This window comes from Wyeomyia smithii, chromosome 1, assembly GCF_029784165.1.
Source record: "Wyeomyia smithii strain HCP4-BCI-WySm-NY-G18 chromosome 1, ASM2978416v1, whole genome shotgun sequence".
Classification (NCBI taxonomy): Eukaryota; Metazoa; Arthropoda; class Insecta; order Diptera; family Culicidae; genus Wyeomyia; species Wyeomyia smithii.
In genome coordinates, this window is record NC_073694.1 from 91,660,698 (window position 1) to 91,678,955 (window position 18,258).

The window sequence follows — 18,258 nt, forward strand, 5'->3', positions numbered from 1 at the left end:
TTTCCCATATTTAGTACATTCTCGTAGGCACAATTGCTCGATTTCGATTCCGACGAATCAACTGATTGTTGCAACAACCGATTGATCAGTATACGAAGTCGGTCGACCAAAAACTAACCAAATCGAGTGATTTTAGGGTGTTTTTGTTCGAGCCCATATACGAAACCAGACGAAACAGGTAGATTAGTCCACAGGTAGAGAAATCGGTGGATCATATTCTAAATCCAATTAAATCAGATAAAATATGCAGATAAGTAGAGAGATTATTTTTATTCAAGCATACTAAATAGGCTGATTAATCCATGTATAGAGTTGAAAAACAAACAAGTAATTTGGAAGTTAAGTTTTAATTTAAACTTGTATTGTCCTATCAAAGTTATCCTCCTATTAAAGTTATCAATCCAGCCGGTTGAGCTTTAGCTGTTGCTCGTACAGCCGGGGAGTTGAATAAGGGCTCTGAATCGGCTCCGATCCCGGTAACTTTTCAGTGCCCTGTCGATAAACGGTTTCTGTTCCAAGCATCTGAACAAAACAAAACAATTTATTCGGTTAAAGAATCATCAAAGGTTTCCCAATATTCAGATTGTTCTTGTTTTGGATTAATAAATCACAATCTTACTCATTATCTTTATATAATAAATTCTCTTACCTGAGATGAAAGACAAATCTTACGAAATGTAGAAGTGCAACAGGAAATTTGTCTGGAAGTTTAAAAACAGATGCTCTCATCTGTTAATGATTAAAGAAGTCACATAAACGATTCATGCAACTGTGAGTAGTTGTAAAATACTCAAGAATGTGTTTTTACTTACCTGAAATATATAGAATTATCCGACGAAAAATCTTATGCTGCTTCTACTCCCGGAACCATTTTGAAAAACACTACGAAATCCTATTTCGTTTGCTTACTAATCAACTCAAAAAATATCATATGATTTTACTTTATATAATAAAGCGATCTTATAACGAATTAAATTCACATCTTACGAGAACTGAATTAATTATCATAATTCATATATTCAGGCCCAAGGTATCAATAGCGAAAGCATCGATACGATATCGGCCAATGCTAAGTCCAGATGACGTGTACCTCTATAGCCAGTATCGGTGGCGACAAAGAATAAATTCTGGTCCAGAAGCCTATGTGCAGCTACCGTGTTAAGGAAAGCAAGCTCATCCATGATTTAAGAATATGGATCTGACCACTCGAATAGCTTGATCAATATGTTACAAAATCAAGGTAACAAAAACAGAAGTTATTCGAACAAGCGGACGTGTCCGATGTTTTTATGCACTCATTCTTCGCGTTTCGTTCCCTCACAACTGCAGCACACACTTATTTGACTTGTGGCTCATATATCGAAGAGCGGATTATTATTTTATTGTAAACTATTCGTTGCAGTACTTTCAAAACTAAATCCATGTACGAATAAACGAAACAAACAGGGAACTGTTAAATGCTTAGCTTTTGTTTACAGCAAACTGATATAAAATGAACGGTTACCCAAAAGTGAGCAAAACAAAAAAATACGAAAACTGGGTGGAAGTTACTCAGTTTCGTGAATCAATATTACTCATTCTTTGACATTTTGAATCAAAATACGAAAGTGAGTACTTTCTAACCAATTTAGGGTAAAATTGAACGAGCGTGTAAATCATTCCCGTGTCTTTATTGAATGCGGCACCCAACTGGTTGACAGTTGCCCGTGAACTGTGACTTACATTTTTGTGCCAGATAATCCGTCATCATTCGTCACCTAATACTGCGAAGGTTTTAAATTGCATCGATTGTTGAGCACTATACATCAATACAAATGTTTCCGTTTGTTATCACGAATAAAAGTCCGGCTTAAAACGGCATCGTAGAACATACAACATGCGGTTGTTCATTTTGAAGAGATCTTTTGTGTGTTTTCAAATCCTCTACAATACTGATGTTGGGCTGAAATTATTATGGAATATTATACGTTGTTTGCAATGTAATTGATTAAGAAATTATTGATTTGAAGACAGATCAGATACTTACTGCTAGCCAACAAATAAAAAGCGACACCGATTGTTCTTCGGAAACCGAAAATATTGCTGTTGGAAACTTTTGACATATACATATACTCAGGGTGAGTAAACATCATGGATAATAACTCAAAACTGAGTAAACATGGTAATTATGAAAATTTGGGTTAATGTTACTCAAATGTCCAGTACTCGATAACTCACTTTTTGACATTTTGCATAAGAATACCAAACTGAGTAGATCGTAATCAGATTAGAGTTAAAATAAAGCAGCGTCTTAGTTTCCTTCAATTTCGGAAAAGTTTGTACTATTGTTTTTGCCAGTGTCCATCGCTCATTAAAAGTCGGATACCTGAAACAATTGATTGAGTGTAAAAAGCAAGCCTGAAAGATCATTATTTCAGTTAAACTTACCCTTTTCCATCAAGTATCGATTTCTCGAATGGCGCACATAATGTACGAACCATCCTTCGTATTTCGCTGTCATTTGGTAAAATCTCTTTGTCTAATTTATCGTAGACAATAAGACGAAACCGTTTATCTGCGATCAATAAACTCTTCAATTTCTAAAAAAAATGGTAACAAAAACTCAATGTTACAGCGCCAATGCGCATCACGCATAATATGTCACCTCTTGCGGAGTTGGTGAAGTACTGCGCTCAGCACCATCATTGTGATGAGGCTTTAGTGATTTCAGCTGTTCGATAACTGACAATATGAGCATGCGCGGCCCTTTTGCAGCTACACCAGTCTCACTCAACGCCGACTCATCGAAAAAGACAAGTGACTCATCCGTTATTTTCTGAGTTGAAAATTTGAGTGTATAATTACTTCACTACAGAATAAAATATAATCAATAGGGGGTTAAATGCCTGCTTTTTCTTACTCTAATCGATAACCGACCTTTCAGTAGGCATTACGTAATTTGTCTTTGATCTCTACGAGTTTTCTTTGATTTTAAAATTGAAAAATTATATTTGTTTTAAATTTTCACTAACTGGCAAGTAGTGCACAGAGGGGATAGCTCCAAACGGCCGAAACACAAACGGCCGAAATATATCAATACTAACGAAAGGCCGAAATTTCGATCGGCCGAATCACGAAAGGCCGAATTTTATTTTAATTTGTCATTTTTTATGTTACAGCTATTTCATACTGCATACTTTTAAAGCAGAATCAAAATATGAATAAAAAATTGAAAACTTGCCTTAAATGTGTAAAATAACAAGTTTTTTCATTGAACATTCTGTTTGCAAAAGATATCAATGCGGCTTTGCCGCATAATCGAGGGCAAGGAACCAAGGCGGCCCTAAGCCGCCGCGGTGTCCGATGGACGATGGCGGCGGCCTCTCGCATGCAAACAACTGATCTACTGGATTGCCCGGATTACTGAAGCATAGGGGCAATCCCTTAGTTTACGTTCGAACGAGCGGTAGCAAGTAAGGACAGCATGCGCCCTGGACAATCGAGTTGGCCGAAGGCCACGAGTGTGTTGCATTTAATTTTTAACAAAATCAATTTTCAATTTTTTTTTTCATTCTACGAAACAATTAGGGAACGGAAACAATGAACAAGGAAACAAAATAAATATTTTCGAAACCATCTTTTTTGTATAAATTCTCAGAATTTTTCGCATGGGTGGTAATACTTTATCGAATCAAATAGCCAAAATTGTCGTCAAGCATTACGTATTTTATGGACGTTTTCTTACAATATTTCAGCTCTAGATAAGTCATATTTAAAATAAAGAAAAAAATTCCTGCTATAAACAATCGAACCTAAAATGGTACATAATCGAGTCCATATATCATCGAGTCTATGTATAATCGAGTCTATATATAATCGATTCTGACCTATAAATAAGTACAGTGACGTTTCGATTATACCAAGATCAATTTCTTATTTATTACAAGTTATTTTTGTGTGTATGTGTCAATATAAGTTCATATGTGTGTGAATGTCAAGTTTATTTATTTATTTATTTATTTATTTACTGGTCTTCGATAAAATCGCACAGACAGTTCCTAATATTAACTTATTCTAGATTTAAAAGCGGTCCTGGTTATACCAAAGTCATAAAATTCAGACACAACATTAAATGCACGACAACATAGTTCAATTGGATCGTTCTGGCCAAATAAAGTGCGATGCATAGGTAGTCTCAAAAAATCCGATCGTCTAGTAATTCTAGATGGTACGTTGAAATGAACTCGTTCTAGTAGCTCTGTACTGTCAATATTGTTTCCCAGAAGATCGAAAATAAATAAACGTTGCAGCAAACTTCTCCTATTCGCCAGAGTGGGCAGCTGTATGAGGGCACATCGGTGTTCATAGGGCGGTAGACGTATTGGATCCTCCCAAGGCAACATTCTCAGTGCGTACCGTACAAACTGACGCTGGATTCGTTCGATCCTGTTGATCTGAACAGCGTAATAAGGTGACCAAACAAGTACTCCGTACTCGAGTATACTGCGGACTAGCGCACAGTGGAGGGACTTCAGACAATAAATATCATCAAACTGCTGCGTGTTCCTTTTGATGAAACCTAATACTGCATATGCTTTAGCAGTAGTAACTGCAACATGCTGAGCGAAACACAGTTTGTAGTCCAGGAGAATACCCAAGTCTTTCACGGTGCTTACTCGAGTTATACTGGCTATTTCCATCTTATAATCGAACAGAGTAGTTTGCCTATTTCTGCAGAATGAGATGACGTTACACTTCTGCACATTCACTTCCATTCCGTTTATTGTACACCAATTCAGCAGCGAATCTATGTCGGATTGTATAGCACAACAGTCAACTCTCGATGATATTACACGATAAAACTTTAGATCATCCGCGAACATGAACTTTGGAGATATTATAGTTGAACACAGATCGTTTGCAAAAAGAATGAATAGCAGTGGGCCCAAGTGGCTTCCTTGGGGCAAACCTGATCGAATTTCAAATGGAAGTGAGTTAGTACCATGCACACGTACAAAAGCATTGCGATCGGTTAGATACGACAGTATCCACTGTGTCAGCCATGGAGGAAATCCCATTTTTTGCAGCTTGGTAACCATCAGAAGGTGTGGCACTCTATCGAAAGCTTTAGAAAAATTAACATAAACGGCGTCAACTTGCTGGCGCTTTTCGAGCGCTCTCGTCAAAGCAGAGACATAGGCAATCATGTTGGTAACTGTCGAACGTTTTTTAACAAATCCGTGCTGGTATTCCGAAATCATATGATGTACCTTCGGGTAAAGCGAGTCGTGGATAAGACTTTCAAAAACCGTTGGCAAACAACTCAAAATCGAAATTCCTCGGTAGTTTGAGACTAGTCCTGTGCGCCGCCACGCCGCGCCGCCACCGCCGACACTTTTACGCACGCCGCCGCCGCCGATGATTTTGACTCGGCGCGCCGCCGAGAAAATTTTTAATGCGCTGCTGAGGAAAATTCTACCGCGCCTATAGTGATTGTGTATGCTGGACTTTTCCTGATTATAAAAATACCGCAAATAGCCGATAAGGGAACGCTTGTATATTAAGTAATGCGGTATTTGGCAATTCTCAATTTCCCCTTCGTTAAGTACACACAAAAGTTGGACTGTGCGTAACCACGTCAATATTGGGTCTTTATAGAGCATTTTATGTACTGTTTCGGAGCCAGTGCAACGAATGTGTGTTGTTCATAACGCATTTGGTGCTCTAGTGAATGTTCAATGTATTGGACGGCTCAAAATCAAAACACTTTTGAAGTATTGATTTGTACTGGTATTGGTAATGTTTTTCAGAATGCTGCTATCGTTAAAGCAGCGCAAGCAGTAATTAATACTGATGATCTTGGTACTGAATAGGTTAATGCAAATATGAACTGATCGATTCACTATCATGAATTCGGTCATTCAGAAACATCATCGAATTAATAACAATTAAAAAGACATTGGATTTGTTTAAAACATTTTGCAACTAACGACGATTCTGGTTTTATTCATATGCATTCGGTTCCACGTTACTGGCACCAGCGTCAGTAAATTCTGTTGCAACAAAGCTGTTCCGGTTGCTGACGGTGATTAGGGATGCACGAGCCTTTGATACGCACCGACTCGCGAAAGTTACCAGCGGTTTTTTGAGCGCCCCAAAACTGATCGTTAGCCCAAAACCGAAGTCTACCGAAACACCACGATTTTGTGTATAATATACATATTCTGATTTCGATCTATTCGATCTCTTCATTACGCAACTGTTGCGTTATCCTTTCGACACATTTGTTGTGCAAAGCCAGAGCATTTAATGTGCGTTTTGAGAGGACACATCGGATGATGTAAGCTTGAACTTTTGCGTGTACGCTCAGGAGAGGGGAGCTGAGCGTGTATTTACGAATGTTCCCTAAGTGTAAATAATATCAATTTCTGGAAATTTGATACAATATTTGACATATAATATTTAGACTTTAGTCTTTTTTATCGAATAAAATCAAAAATATCACTGTCACCATCAATGATTTGCACGGGGCCAGTTTGCTTCGAGAGTATTGTTTCAGTTATCATAACATAAGTTTATAAATATATCATTATTTTTTATTTTTATGCAAACGTATGAACAGTCTGAAAAGGTTGAAAAAATTTATAGAAAATAGTGGTTTTCCATTAATTTTTAGATAGAGACTTTAGTTTTGAAGTAGAATACTTCTCTCAGGAAGCTCAGCTACATAGGGATGTGAAATGAAAATCTAAAACCGAAAAAAGTGAGAAATATGTCCAATTTCAAATGCTAATAAACCGGATAGTATTCGATGGATTTCCTTCGTTCTTGCAGCAACAGATTGGAAAATCTTCTAAGATTCTTCCCAAAAGAAGATAATTGTAATTTTATTATTCACACTATTGTACTATTGAAAATAGTCAAGCCTAGTCGAAACGAAAAATAAGGCCTCTGATTGGTCGTTATAGGGAGCGGATTCCAGCAATGATGGCAGCTGGGCCAGCTGATGCAGCGACAGTGGATACCAATGGCAGCGTATAGCGGCCACAATTGTGGCATGGCTATGGATAGCGCACTAGTTGCAGTAGATCTCAGCATCAATAGCGGCTGATACAGTGAGGTACTTTAGTGAAATGCAGTCTCTGTGCGAGAGTGGGCACTAGTAAATGCATTCAATGAAAAGTTGACTCATTTTGACAACACGTGAGCCATCTAGTCACAACGAATACTTTGTTCGCACTGTCAGTGATAACGCAAAGATGTAATCGGCATCTTATCCGATACTAAATTGAACAACAAATTATCCTTTTCAGGATGAAATAAAAACCTGATGATCAAAACGTTAATGTTTTCTCTTGAGCTAGTTTACATTTTTAAATTTGTAAAAGTTATAAATTTTATTTTTTTCCGTGTCTCAGAACGTACTGAATTAATTAAAATATCATCTCAAAATTTAAAAGTGTCAAGCCCCAACCATGACAAGCAACTTACTATATTATTGAAAATGGTCAATCCTTGTTGAAGCGCAAAATTTGATTGTCAACGTTTATTTACAAGAAAAAAATGACTGACACGCAAGCAGCCGGGTTATCTTTCTTTGTAAAAGTATTCTACTTCAACCTTGCGGTCGTGGCTTTGCACACAACCCTCTTGTTATTTTTTTAGAATACTAAGATTTTTCTGGAGATCAATATGCGGGAATTCACTGAAAATTTTGCGCAAATTACATATTTGATCATATTGCGCTGAAACAGAGATTTTTTGTAGATAGTTTTGTTTTTCAACATCGATTATAAGCTTTTTGCAAAAATTCACGATGGCTTCTCGTTATTTATCTGCTTGAACGTTAAGGCATCGAAAAGAACCCAATCGAAAGCATCTTATCAGAAAGTGGCCTACTTCCACTACACCTAATCCTAAACAGAAAAACAATTCACTACGCTTTTAAACAACTAGCCAGAGGAATACTACACACAGGATCCCACCTCGTTAACACAGCAGAAGACCTGCTAAGTGAACTCGACATACCGCACACAAACATCGAAAAGGAAAACTCCTTCGACACATTAGATTGGGAAGAAAAAATACTCCCAGTAAACACAGGAATTCCAGACAAACTTCCTCCAAAAGCGAAACAAATCAAATTCGACGAGCTCCGCAACACAGAATACCCGCACCACAACCACATATACACAGACGGCTCGAAAACAGCGGACGGCGTTGGTTGCGGCATTTTCGCACCGGTAGCATAGTGAACGCACTAGAAAAAACTTCTACAGAATTAAACGTCATATTCAGCGACTCGAGAAGCGTACTAGAGGCGGTCATCAATAACAACTCGTACCATCCATGGATAATCAGAATTAGAAAATTATTACACGAAAAGCAAGGAAATATAGCCCTGTGTTGGGTCCCAGCACATGTAAACATCTACGGCAACGAAAAAGCTGACTCTCTAGCAAAAGAAGGAGTCGTACAAAAAAACCCAATCGACATGCAGATACCTTTCGAGGATTTCAAACGGATAATTAACGGAAAAATTATATCCACCTGGTGCAACACATGGACACGCTGCACCAACAAACTAAGACGCATTAAAAACACACCCTTCGAATGGAATACCTCATACTCGAAAGATAGATCAATGAACAGGGCCATCACCAGAATAAGAATTGGCCACACCAGACTCACACACGGCCATTACGCAAAGAAAGAGGACCCCGCTATGTGCCCGACCTGCGGCACGAGAATCACAGTACAGCACATTCTCATCGAATGTCGAATCTACGACACAGAAAGAACTGTAAACTGCAACCTCAGCACATCGCTACAAGAAATACTGGGCGACGATAGCAACAATCTAAAAAAAACCATCGAATTCATAAAAGCGACAAACCTACAGGCATCAATCTAAAAGGCACAGCAGTAGGCAGATCAACAAAAAACACAACGAGAATTCATATAAGCGTTTTTACCAAATATAAACTCATCCAAACTCGCACAACATCCATCAGTCACTACAAACAGCACAAACGACACACCTGGACATCAGCATGGGCATCGAAAGTTCGCAACCAACGAAGCAGGTCGGAGATCAAGATGTCACCATCATCGAGACGCAGGAGGTACACTCAGGAATATTAGAGGACCACGACATCACATCAAGCTAACAATCCTGATAATAATGGTCGGGATTCAGCTCAGCATTACCATAGCCAAGATAACACGAAAGCAGTGGGGGATCCAGGCCATAAAAGCAGCCAGGGCAGCCGCTGCCATCAACCCAGTGTAAAAATAGCAAAGTGCAGTGAAATCCACACAAAACTCCGTAAAATACTAAGGAACAGTATTCCTTGTAATTTTTCAATGTGAGGTCGTTGATGATTTTTGTTTAGGATTTACACTGATTTGTACTTTCTCTGCTTGATTTTTTATTTTCCGGTTGTTCAGTTGTTTGATTTCTTATAATTTTTATCTCTATTCTTGACATCCTTACGCATACATTTTTATTTATGAACGTTGAATTAAAAAAAAATCTGAACATGAGAGTACAAAAGCCCACATTAGGCGCAATATTCTATAAGCGGTAATTAGTGTCACGCCGATACACGCCGCCGCCGCCGCCGCCGATAAAAGCCAACGGCGTCACGCCGGCGCGCCGATCGCCGCCGAGGTAAAATGTTTTCTACGCCGCCGCCGCCGATGATATGGTCGGCGCACAGGTCTATTTGAGACGTCGTTCATACTACCTGCTTTATGTACGGGTGTAATAGCAGCCTTCCACACACTCGGGAAATTTCCTTCCGACATCGATAAGTTGAAAATAATCGATGCAGGAATAGCGAGCGTCGCAGCACAGTTTTAAAAAAGTAGAGGCGGCAGTCTGCCCGGTCCGGCGCTTTTCGATCCATCAATAGATCGCTGCTTCGACGTCACATCATTAAGCGAAAAGTTGAAAAGCGGCATGTTCAAGTCGAACAGCGGCAAACTGCGCAAATACTCTTCAGACGAAGGTGGTAAGTTTGTACTTTGAACAGTTCGAAAGAAGGATGAGAACAAGTTTGCTGCCTCTAGCGGGGTTTCGGCTGCAGTATCCAGGTAACGCACACGTTGAGGAATTCCGCCTTGTTGCTTCCGGTTCCTTATGTACGCCCAAAACGATGCAGGGTCATGTTTGATGTTGTCTTCCACGCGGCGAATATAGCAGTGAAAGCAGTGCGCATGCAAAGATGCTGTAGCTGGTTGTTCCACCACGGTTGTTTACGGACACGTTGACCAAATTGTTGCTTTGTAGGCACAGCACCGCGCAGAATATCGTAGACATGCTCGTAAAATCGTACAACTGCATCATCAGCATTGCAGTCAGAAAGAATTTCCTCCCAGCGAGTTTCAGCAAACAGTCTGTTTAACAACTCGAAGTCACATCGGTTAAAATCGGAATTGAGTGGGCTCGTAACATTAACATCGTTTCTCTCATCATAAGCAAGCTCAAACGTTATAGCAAAAGGACGGTGGTGTTGGTCAATAGGCAGCAATGGTAACGGTGGCTCCAGTAATACCACTCGGCTACTATCATTAATGAATGCTAGATCGAGCAGTCTTCCATTGAAATTCGATACGTTGTTTATTTGGAACAGTCCAGTCGATAAAACTGATTCAACTAGAACCATCTCCTGCTCAGACGAGGCATTGATCGGTAACATACAGTTTAAACATTCATCGCGTACCCAACTTAAGTGAGGCAAATTATAATCTCCAACAATCAAAACCAAATTGCGTTCACTCTCTTCTTCGACAAGCTTTTGCACGCATTGCGCATGAAGCTCATAGAGCGCTGGCTCGCTGTTCGGTGGCAGATACACACAGCAGGCAATTAAATCAAATTTTTCTAACGAGATTCGAACAATAACCTGCTCCAGCTGATCGCTGTCTGCGACACAAACAGCAGTGCTACGAAATTCATTCTTAACGGCAATAAGCACTCCTCCGCCGCGCCTGTGCTGGCTGGTCTGTGTGTTTCTATCACATCGATAAATGGCATAATTGTGTGTAAGTTCCGAATTGCGGATATCATGGTGCAACCAAGTTTCTGTAAGGGCGATGACGTCATAGTCACACTGAGACAGAGCCAGCAGTAATTTATTGGTTTTTGTACGGAGGCCTCGCACGTTTTGTTGGTAGAAAGTCAAAGACAATTTGCGATAGCGGGAACAATGTGATCTTGGTTGTTAGAGCCATAATGTGTAGCCGAACCCTATTTGCTGCAATCGCGCGCGAGAGTGTTTTCGCCCTGCATCGATGACGTCAGAATCCACAATTTTTATCTCTCTCATTATGCGAATCAACTTTCTTTTGTTAAACTCCCTATAAGAACCCCACATTGTACATCGAAACATCTAGAACTAAATTTTGTTAGAAGTAACCACTCACGCTTTTGATTTCATCCCGCTTCTTGAAGTTCGCTGAAAGTGTGTCAGCCTCGTTTGTGATTTCCGCGTGATTTTCGGACCTCACGCTAACATATGGTCCTTCGAACCGGATCGCGAACGTTTCGCCGCGAACCGCGTGTTCTGTGATCGCTAGTGCCCATAAATTGGCCCCGTCGCCGCCATACAGGCCCCGAGTGCTTCTGCTAATTGGCATCTCAGTGGTGTAGAACAATAGTGTGAGAAAATCTGTAGAAAATAACTTTTGGACAATAAGTGCGCGAAATCCACAAAGATGGATAAACTCGTCCGCGAACGAAAATCGCTCGAACCGCGATTCAAACGTATTTCGGAAGCATTGGAGAAATTAAGAGGCACAGATGCCGAAGAAGTTGATGTGCAAACCGAACTAGACGCCCTAAATGAGGTTTGGGCTGCTTTTTGTGCCGTGCATAAGAGAATACTAGATGTTGGTGAGGACGATAAAGCCTATGAAGATGCGGTGCAGCAGCAGGCGAGATTTGAATTGTACTACATTACATTGAAAAACCGTTTGTTGAAAATTCTGAAAGCAGTGAAAGATCGCGATAACGCTGCAACTGAGCGTGCTGCCCAGCCTAACATTATAAAGCAGCTTGCCGATCAACAGGCAGAATTCCTGCGCATGATGTCTACAAGCATAGCCGCGCCGTCCATTGCTAGTGCCGAACTGCGCTGGACAAGCTAAAAACCAGGTACGACAAACCACGAGAAATCGCTAATCAACATATAAAGCGATTCTTGGTTCAGCCTACGCTTACGTCACCGTCTTCATACGGTCTACGATCATTGCATGACGTATCTAATGAGGTTATAAGAGCTTTGCAGGCGATGAATAGGGAAGATCGAGACACGTGGCTTCTTTACATTCTCAGCGAAAAGATAGATCCGGACACAAAGCAGTTGTGGTGCCAAAAGATAGCCGAAATGGATGAAGAAAACATCAATCTGCAATGCTTTCTGAAGTTTATAGAATCTCGGAGTTTCGCTCTTCAGTCATCTCAGCCTCCACGAACAAAAACTAATGTGCCCTTCAAACAACCTTCAAAATTTCAACCTCCATGCAAAAACGCTAGCGCATTTGTTGCCACGAATAGTACGTCCTGCAACGTATGCAACAAACAAAACCACCAATTATACCAATGCGGTAAGTTCCTTCATATGAATCACGAGCAACTTTGTGAAAAACATTTCTCTGATCATACTATACGAGATGAGTCAGGAAAGTTTGTCGTTCGTCTCCCGTTTTTACGCGATCCCACCCAACTAGGTGAGTCGAAGCAGATTGCTGAGAAAAGACTTCGCTGCTTAGAGAAAAAACTCGATCGTAACCAACAATTGAAAGATGAGTACCATGCGTTCATCCGCGAATATATCGATCTTGGGCATATGTCACTCGTTAGTGATACCAACACAGATAGCAAATCGGTTTATCTCCCACATCATTGCGTGCTCAAAACAACCAATTCGACCACCAAATGTCGAGTCGTTTTTGATGCCTCGGCAAAGACGACGAGTGGTCTCTCATTAAACGATGTGCTCATGTGCGGTCCTGTTTTGCAAGATTCACTGATCAATATTTTAATTCGATTTCGCTTTCCATCGATCGTTCTCGCAAGCGTTGCAAGGCAAATGTATCGAATGATATGGCTGAACGAGCTTGATCGTGACTTGCTTAAAGTCTTGTGGAGATGGACTAATGAGGAATGCATTAAGGAATATCGTCTAAATACCGTCACCTTCGGAACAAAAAGTGCATCATATTTGGCTACAAAATGTGTGCAGCAGCTTCTAGAGTCGTTTCGACATCAATATCCTGTAGCTGTAGAGAAAGCGGAAAAGGGCATTTATGTCGATGACATTCTGACTGGTGCTTCGTCAGAGGCAGAAGCAAAAAACTTACGGCAGCAGTTGACTGAAATCTTTGCTGCCGGTGGATTTCAACTCCGGAAGTGGGCGTCCAACAGCGCAGAAGTTTCAGAAGGGGTTCCTGACGCCGATTTAGAAGTGAAAATTCCCATTGATGAGAATCCAAACAGCACCATCAAAGCTCTTGGAATGCAGTGGCAGCCGTGCAGCGACCAGTTCCATTTTTCATACCAACCAACCGAGATCCTTCAGCCCACAAAGCGAATCATTTTATCGCAAATAGCCAGCCTTTTCGACCCGCTTGGCCTTCTTTCACCAATTATAGTCAAGGCAAAGCTGGTAATGCAGCGAATGTGGGTTAGTTTTGGTGCAAAAGTTTTCGCTTCTCAATTTTTTTCAGATTCCGCGAAGGGTAATCGACATGCGGAATTGGTCTCGTCTCTACCTGCACGGCTACTGCGATGCATCCGACGTAGCAATGGGTGCTTGCATATACATCCGAGCCGTAAGCGATGACAACAGAACTTCGTCCCATCTTCTCTGTTCCAAATCGAAACTGGCACCAATAGGCAACAACAGAATGACCATACCCCGATTGGAATTACGTGCAGCAGCCATTCTCGCACGATTGATATCAAATGTGAGAGAAGCTCTTTCTTCTACTACTTTCCACGAGATTCGGGCCTTCTCCGATTCCAAAGTTGTTTTAGCATGGCTGGCTGGAGGTGCTGCAAGATGGAAGACCTTCGTGGCGAATCGCGTGGCAGAGATCTCGTCACATCTACCTTATATCAACTGGGCTCACGTAGGCACTCTCGACAACCCAGCTGATCTGGTATCGCGGGTGTGTTTCCCGATCAATTCAAGCAAACTCTCTTTGGTGGCATGGACCAAGCTGGGAGGCAACGACGATAAATTGCGAATCATCTTCAATCGACAATCTCAATACAGATGAGCGACGGCAGATAGATAGAGAGCAGAGAACTACCGCCGTGGTGTGTTTGACTGTAAACGACAATCGTTTTCTGGATGATATGATGGCCCGGTACTATCCGAATCTTCAGCTTCTACTTCGTGTAACCGCCCGGATGCTCCGTTTTGGACACCCTGAGTACCGTAGTTCGCTTCGTCTCGCTTCAGATGAGATAGATTTCGCTTTGGAAAAGTACCTTCAACACGTACAGCAGCAACATTTTTCAGGAGAACTCAACCGACTGCGAAGTGGCCTCAACGTTGAGCGTGGTAGCTCATTATATCAGCTTGATCCATTCCTAGATAAAAACGGTATCGTCAGGGTGGGCGGCAGGTTGCAACAATCGGATTTGAGCTACGACAATAAGTATCCGATCTTGCTACCCCGGCACTCGATATTGACTTCACTCATTTTGCTTCACGAGCACAAGAAGAAATTGCATTGTGGCCCTCAGTCGCTGTTAGCAGCTACACGTTTACGGTTCTGGATCTTACGCGGCATTAGTGCCGCTCGCAAGGTGTATCGTGATTGTTTAACCTGCAATCGATCTCGACCAGCACGCATAGCTCAACAATTTGGACAATTACCCGCTGATCGGTTAAAGCCACTTCCCCCATTTTCCATTACGGAAGTCGACTACGCTGGTCCTGTAGGAATTATCGGACGAAGAACACGGGGTGCAGTGTCCTCGAAAGGTTACATCGCTTTGTTCGTTTGTTTGGGGACACGCGCAGTGCATTTGGAGGCTGTCTCGGATCTAAGTGTATCATCATTTATTGCTGCATTTACGCGTTTCACTAGTCGGTACGGAGTGCCCAGTAAGATGTACTTGGACAATGCCACGAACCTTAGAGCAGGAGCGAGACTTCTTAGAGAGCTGTACCATCAAATAGATGCAACCGAACACAGTGATGAAGTGAACGATTTTTTGGTCAACAAGCGAGTGCAATGGCTTTTTATACCCGCTCGTTCGCCTCATCATGGTGGCCTTTGGGAGGCTGGAATCAAGGTGGCAAAAGGATTTCTCAGCAAAATTGGAGGTAATTATACTTACACCTTTGAGGAATTGAGTACTCTTCTGTCTCAGATAGCGGCCTGCATGAACTCTCGTCCGATCTGTGCTATTTTCGATGATCCCACGGATCCTCAACCGCTTACGCCTGCGCATTTTCTAATCGGGCGCCCGCTTGATGCTTCACCCGAAGTTAATCATCTTGAACAGCAGATAAGTTCACTATTCAGATGGAACTACGTTCAACGTGTCGCCCAGGACTTTCGAGCTCGGTGGCAGTCCGAGTACGTGCTCTCTCTTCAACGCCTGACGAAGTGGCAAACATCGTCCCCTAACATCGCAGAAGGAGCTTTTGTGCTTCTTGTTGAAGATAACGAAAAATCGCAGCAATGGCCATTGGGTCGTGTTCTGGAGCTTTTCCCTGGGACCGATGGCCGTGTCCGAGTTGTCTCGGTCAAAACTGGCAAGGGTGTTTTCCGCAGAGACGTCAGGAAGCTGCGACGTTTTCCTCTTGATAACGACGAATATGTGCCAGGAAGAAATGGGTCTGAAATTACTGCTCGTAATTTGGTGGGCGGTTTATGTTAGAGCCATAATGTGTAGCCGAACCCTATTTGCTGCAATCGCGAGCGAGAGTGTTTTCGCCCTGCATCGATGACGTCAGAATCCACAATTTTTATCTCTCTCATTATGCGAATCAACTTTCTTTTGTTAAACTCCCTATAAAAACCCCATATTGTACATCGAAACAGCTACAATTAAATTTTGTTAGAAGTAACCACGCACGCTTTTTATTTCATCCCGCTTCTTGAAGTTCGCTGAAAGTGTGTCCGCCTCGTTTGTGATTTCCGCGCGATTTTCGGACCTCACGCTAACATTGGTTATTTTGATTCGAGATTCGATCAGCTGGACATAATGTATCGTTGTGCGAAAGGTTTGTTATTTCGTTGTGAGCAGTAGAATTATCTAAGTGGCGGTAGTTAAATGGAGATAATGCGGTGACGTTACGACTGATTCCTCTCTGATGTTGATTGGAAGCGAAAGGGAACGCGCGTGTTCGAAGTGCGTTGGGAGTCAAATTGTCGGAAAAGAATACCTTTTTGCCATGTCGATTTTGATAGAGCTAAATCTTTCAGCTGTGTATCGACACCAGCTTTAAAGGAGACAAATGTGAGTTCGTCAAGTGATTTTCCTTCAAGAACTAGTTTAACGACTTGTACAGCCTTGTCAGTGTTCAAGTTATTTCTCACGAGTTTTTCTACTTGTTGCACTGTTGCTTTAGGATCGAAACCAGACAGGTATAACCAAAAAAGCTGATCCTTTCTAGCAGCAGCCAACGGTATTGCATCATCTGCTTCGATATCTTTGGTACCTTCACAAGTATTCACGCGCTGCGGTGATTCGTCAGGAATTAATAATCGTGGCCTTTTACGCAGGTTTAACGTGAGCTGCGATCTAGGAAGATGAGGTTTTTTGCAGTGTTTAATGCGACTTCTTTCCTCAGCTCATCCAGCACTTTGTTCTGCTCGTCGGCAATTGACTGCATAGCGCTGTTTGTGGATGTGATCGCTTGACGAAAACAAGCGTTTGCCATCATTTTAGTGCAAGCTTTGCACATCCAAAACAATTGGGAACAACTAGCTACAGCATCCCGCTTTTGAATGTTCGGTTTAGTTGTGCTGTTGGCTACCAAAAATTTGTTACTTAGAGTGAAAAAGAATTTCACCCGAAATTATAGAAATCGTGTAAATCTCTTTTAACAAATAATAAATTCGAATGAAAGAGGCTGGGTTTCACCGCTAGGTGGATAATTTCGGGTTTCATTTGAATCAAAATCAATTAACAATGATTTTTCGGCCTTTCGAATGATTCGGCCTTTTGTGGTTCGGCCGTTTGATAGATTCGGCCGTTTGTTATTTCGGCCGTTTGAAAATCGGCCGTTTGTGATTCAGCCGTTCGTGTTTCGGCCGTTTGTAGGTAAACCATTTCTTGCTATCAAGGTAATCAAAGATGTGAATCGTCTGAGAATTTCGGAATAATATTGAGTAAATTAGAGTAACTCCCGTGTAAGAGAGTAACTCAGATAAAAGTGAAACTTCGACTTTTTCTGAGAAAACGTGAAAAATGAAGAGCAAATCTGAGTAACTCTCGTATCTCTGAAAACCCATCCTTAAACCTTTTCCTCGCCGCGAATATAAATATGAATGTTACTCGGTCTCACCGTTCATATATTTGTCTTGTTCTCAAGGTAATCGAAGATGTGAATCATCTGGAAATTTCGGAGTAATATTGAGTAAAATAGAGTTACTCCCAAGCATAAGAGTAACTCAGATAAAAGCTGTCTCGCCCCTCGAGCGTGTGTGAATAAGTGGAAGCCTAATAGTCTGTTGATTAACCGCACTCGATTTAATGTGTCACTGAATGTTTTGTAAACTTCCAACGGGGACCGTGTTTACAGTAGCAATACTCAGAGGGAGAGATATGCGAAGAGAGTGTTGTGAGCCAAACGAACATGTCAAAATTCGAGCCAAACGAACAAGAAAGGTAACACATTGAAAGGTATTGCAATAAAGGTCAATAAAGAATATATTTTTTTTACACGTTTTTCATGTTCTATTGTTAAACAATGAATTGAGAATGCTCCAAAGTTGCTTCATCACAGTGATTTTTAACTGGTGGTTCACAAACCCTTTGTATAGTCTACAGAATAATGATGAAAGTATATAAAATTAAACATAAACATAAAATTTAACACCTTCACGGTTTTTGTAATGCACTTTTTTATTCCCCAGGACTTTCACCGTCACCATCAGTTATACGAGCCGAATAAAAAAGTTAGTGAACATTGCGCTTTGGGAAGAGATCTGGCACCTCTGATATGTGAAACCTAGTTGCCAAATCAGCGGTTTTTTTCATCGCTTAACTCTCCCTCTGAGGATCTCTAGTTTACAGTATTCTAT

At 41.3% G+C, this 18,258-nt stretch overlaps 2 protein-coding genes across 2 annotated transcripts; both read left to right on the forward strand.

Moving 5' to 3' along the window:
* Positions 1 to 12,275: 12,275 nt before the first annotated feature.
* LOC129716922 (uncharacterized) lies at positions 12,276 to 14,268 on the forward strand. Its single transcript, XM_055666767.1, has 2 exons — positions 12,276 to 13,670; positions 13,714 to 14,268. The coding sequence occupies exons 1-2, from the start codon at positions 12,276 to 12,278 to the stop codon at positions 14,266 to 14,268; spliced, it is 1,950 nt and encodes a 649-aa protein (XP_055522742.1).
* Positions 14,269 to 14,350: 82 nt separating this feature from the next.
* On the forward strand, positions 14,351 to 15,886 carry LOC129716923 (uncharacterized). Its single transcript, XM_055666768.1, has one exon. The coding sequence runs from the start codon at positions 14,351 to 14,353 to the stop codon at positions 15,884 to 15,886; it is 1,536 nt and encodes a 511-aa protein (XP_055522743.1).
* Positions 15,887 to 18,258: the final 2,372 nt, after the last annotated feature.

What these genes read in the sequence shown, in the direction of transcription:
- LOC129716923 (XM_055666768.1), top strand. Translation starts at nt 14,351, where the DNA reads ATGGCCCGGTACTATCCGAATCTTCAGCTTCTACTTCGTGTAACCGCC.
- LOC129716922 (XM_055666767.1), top strand. Translation starts at nt 12,276, where the DNA reads ATGAATAGGGAAGATCGAGACACGTGGCTTCTTTACATTCTCAGCGAA. An exon ending in TGGTAATGCAGCGAATGTGG is followed by an intron (nt 13,671 to 13,713) that starts GTTAGTTTTGGT and finishes AATTTTTTTCAG; the next exon opens with ATTCCGCGAAGGGTAATCGA.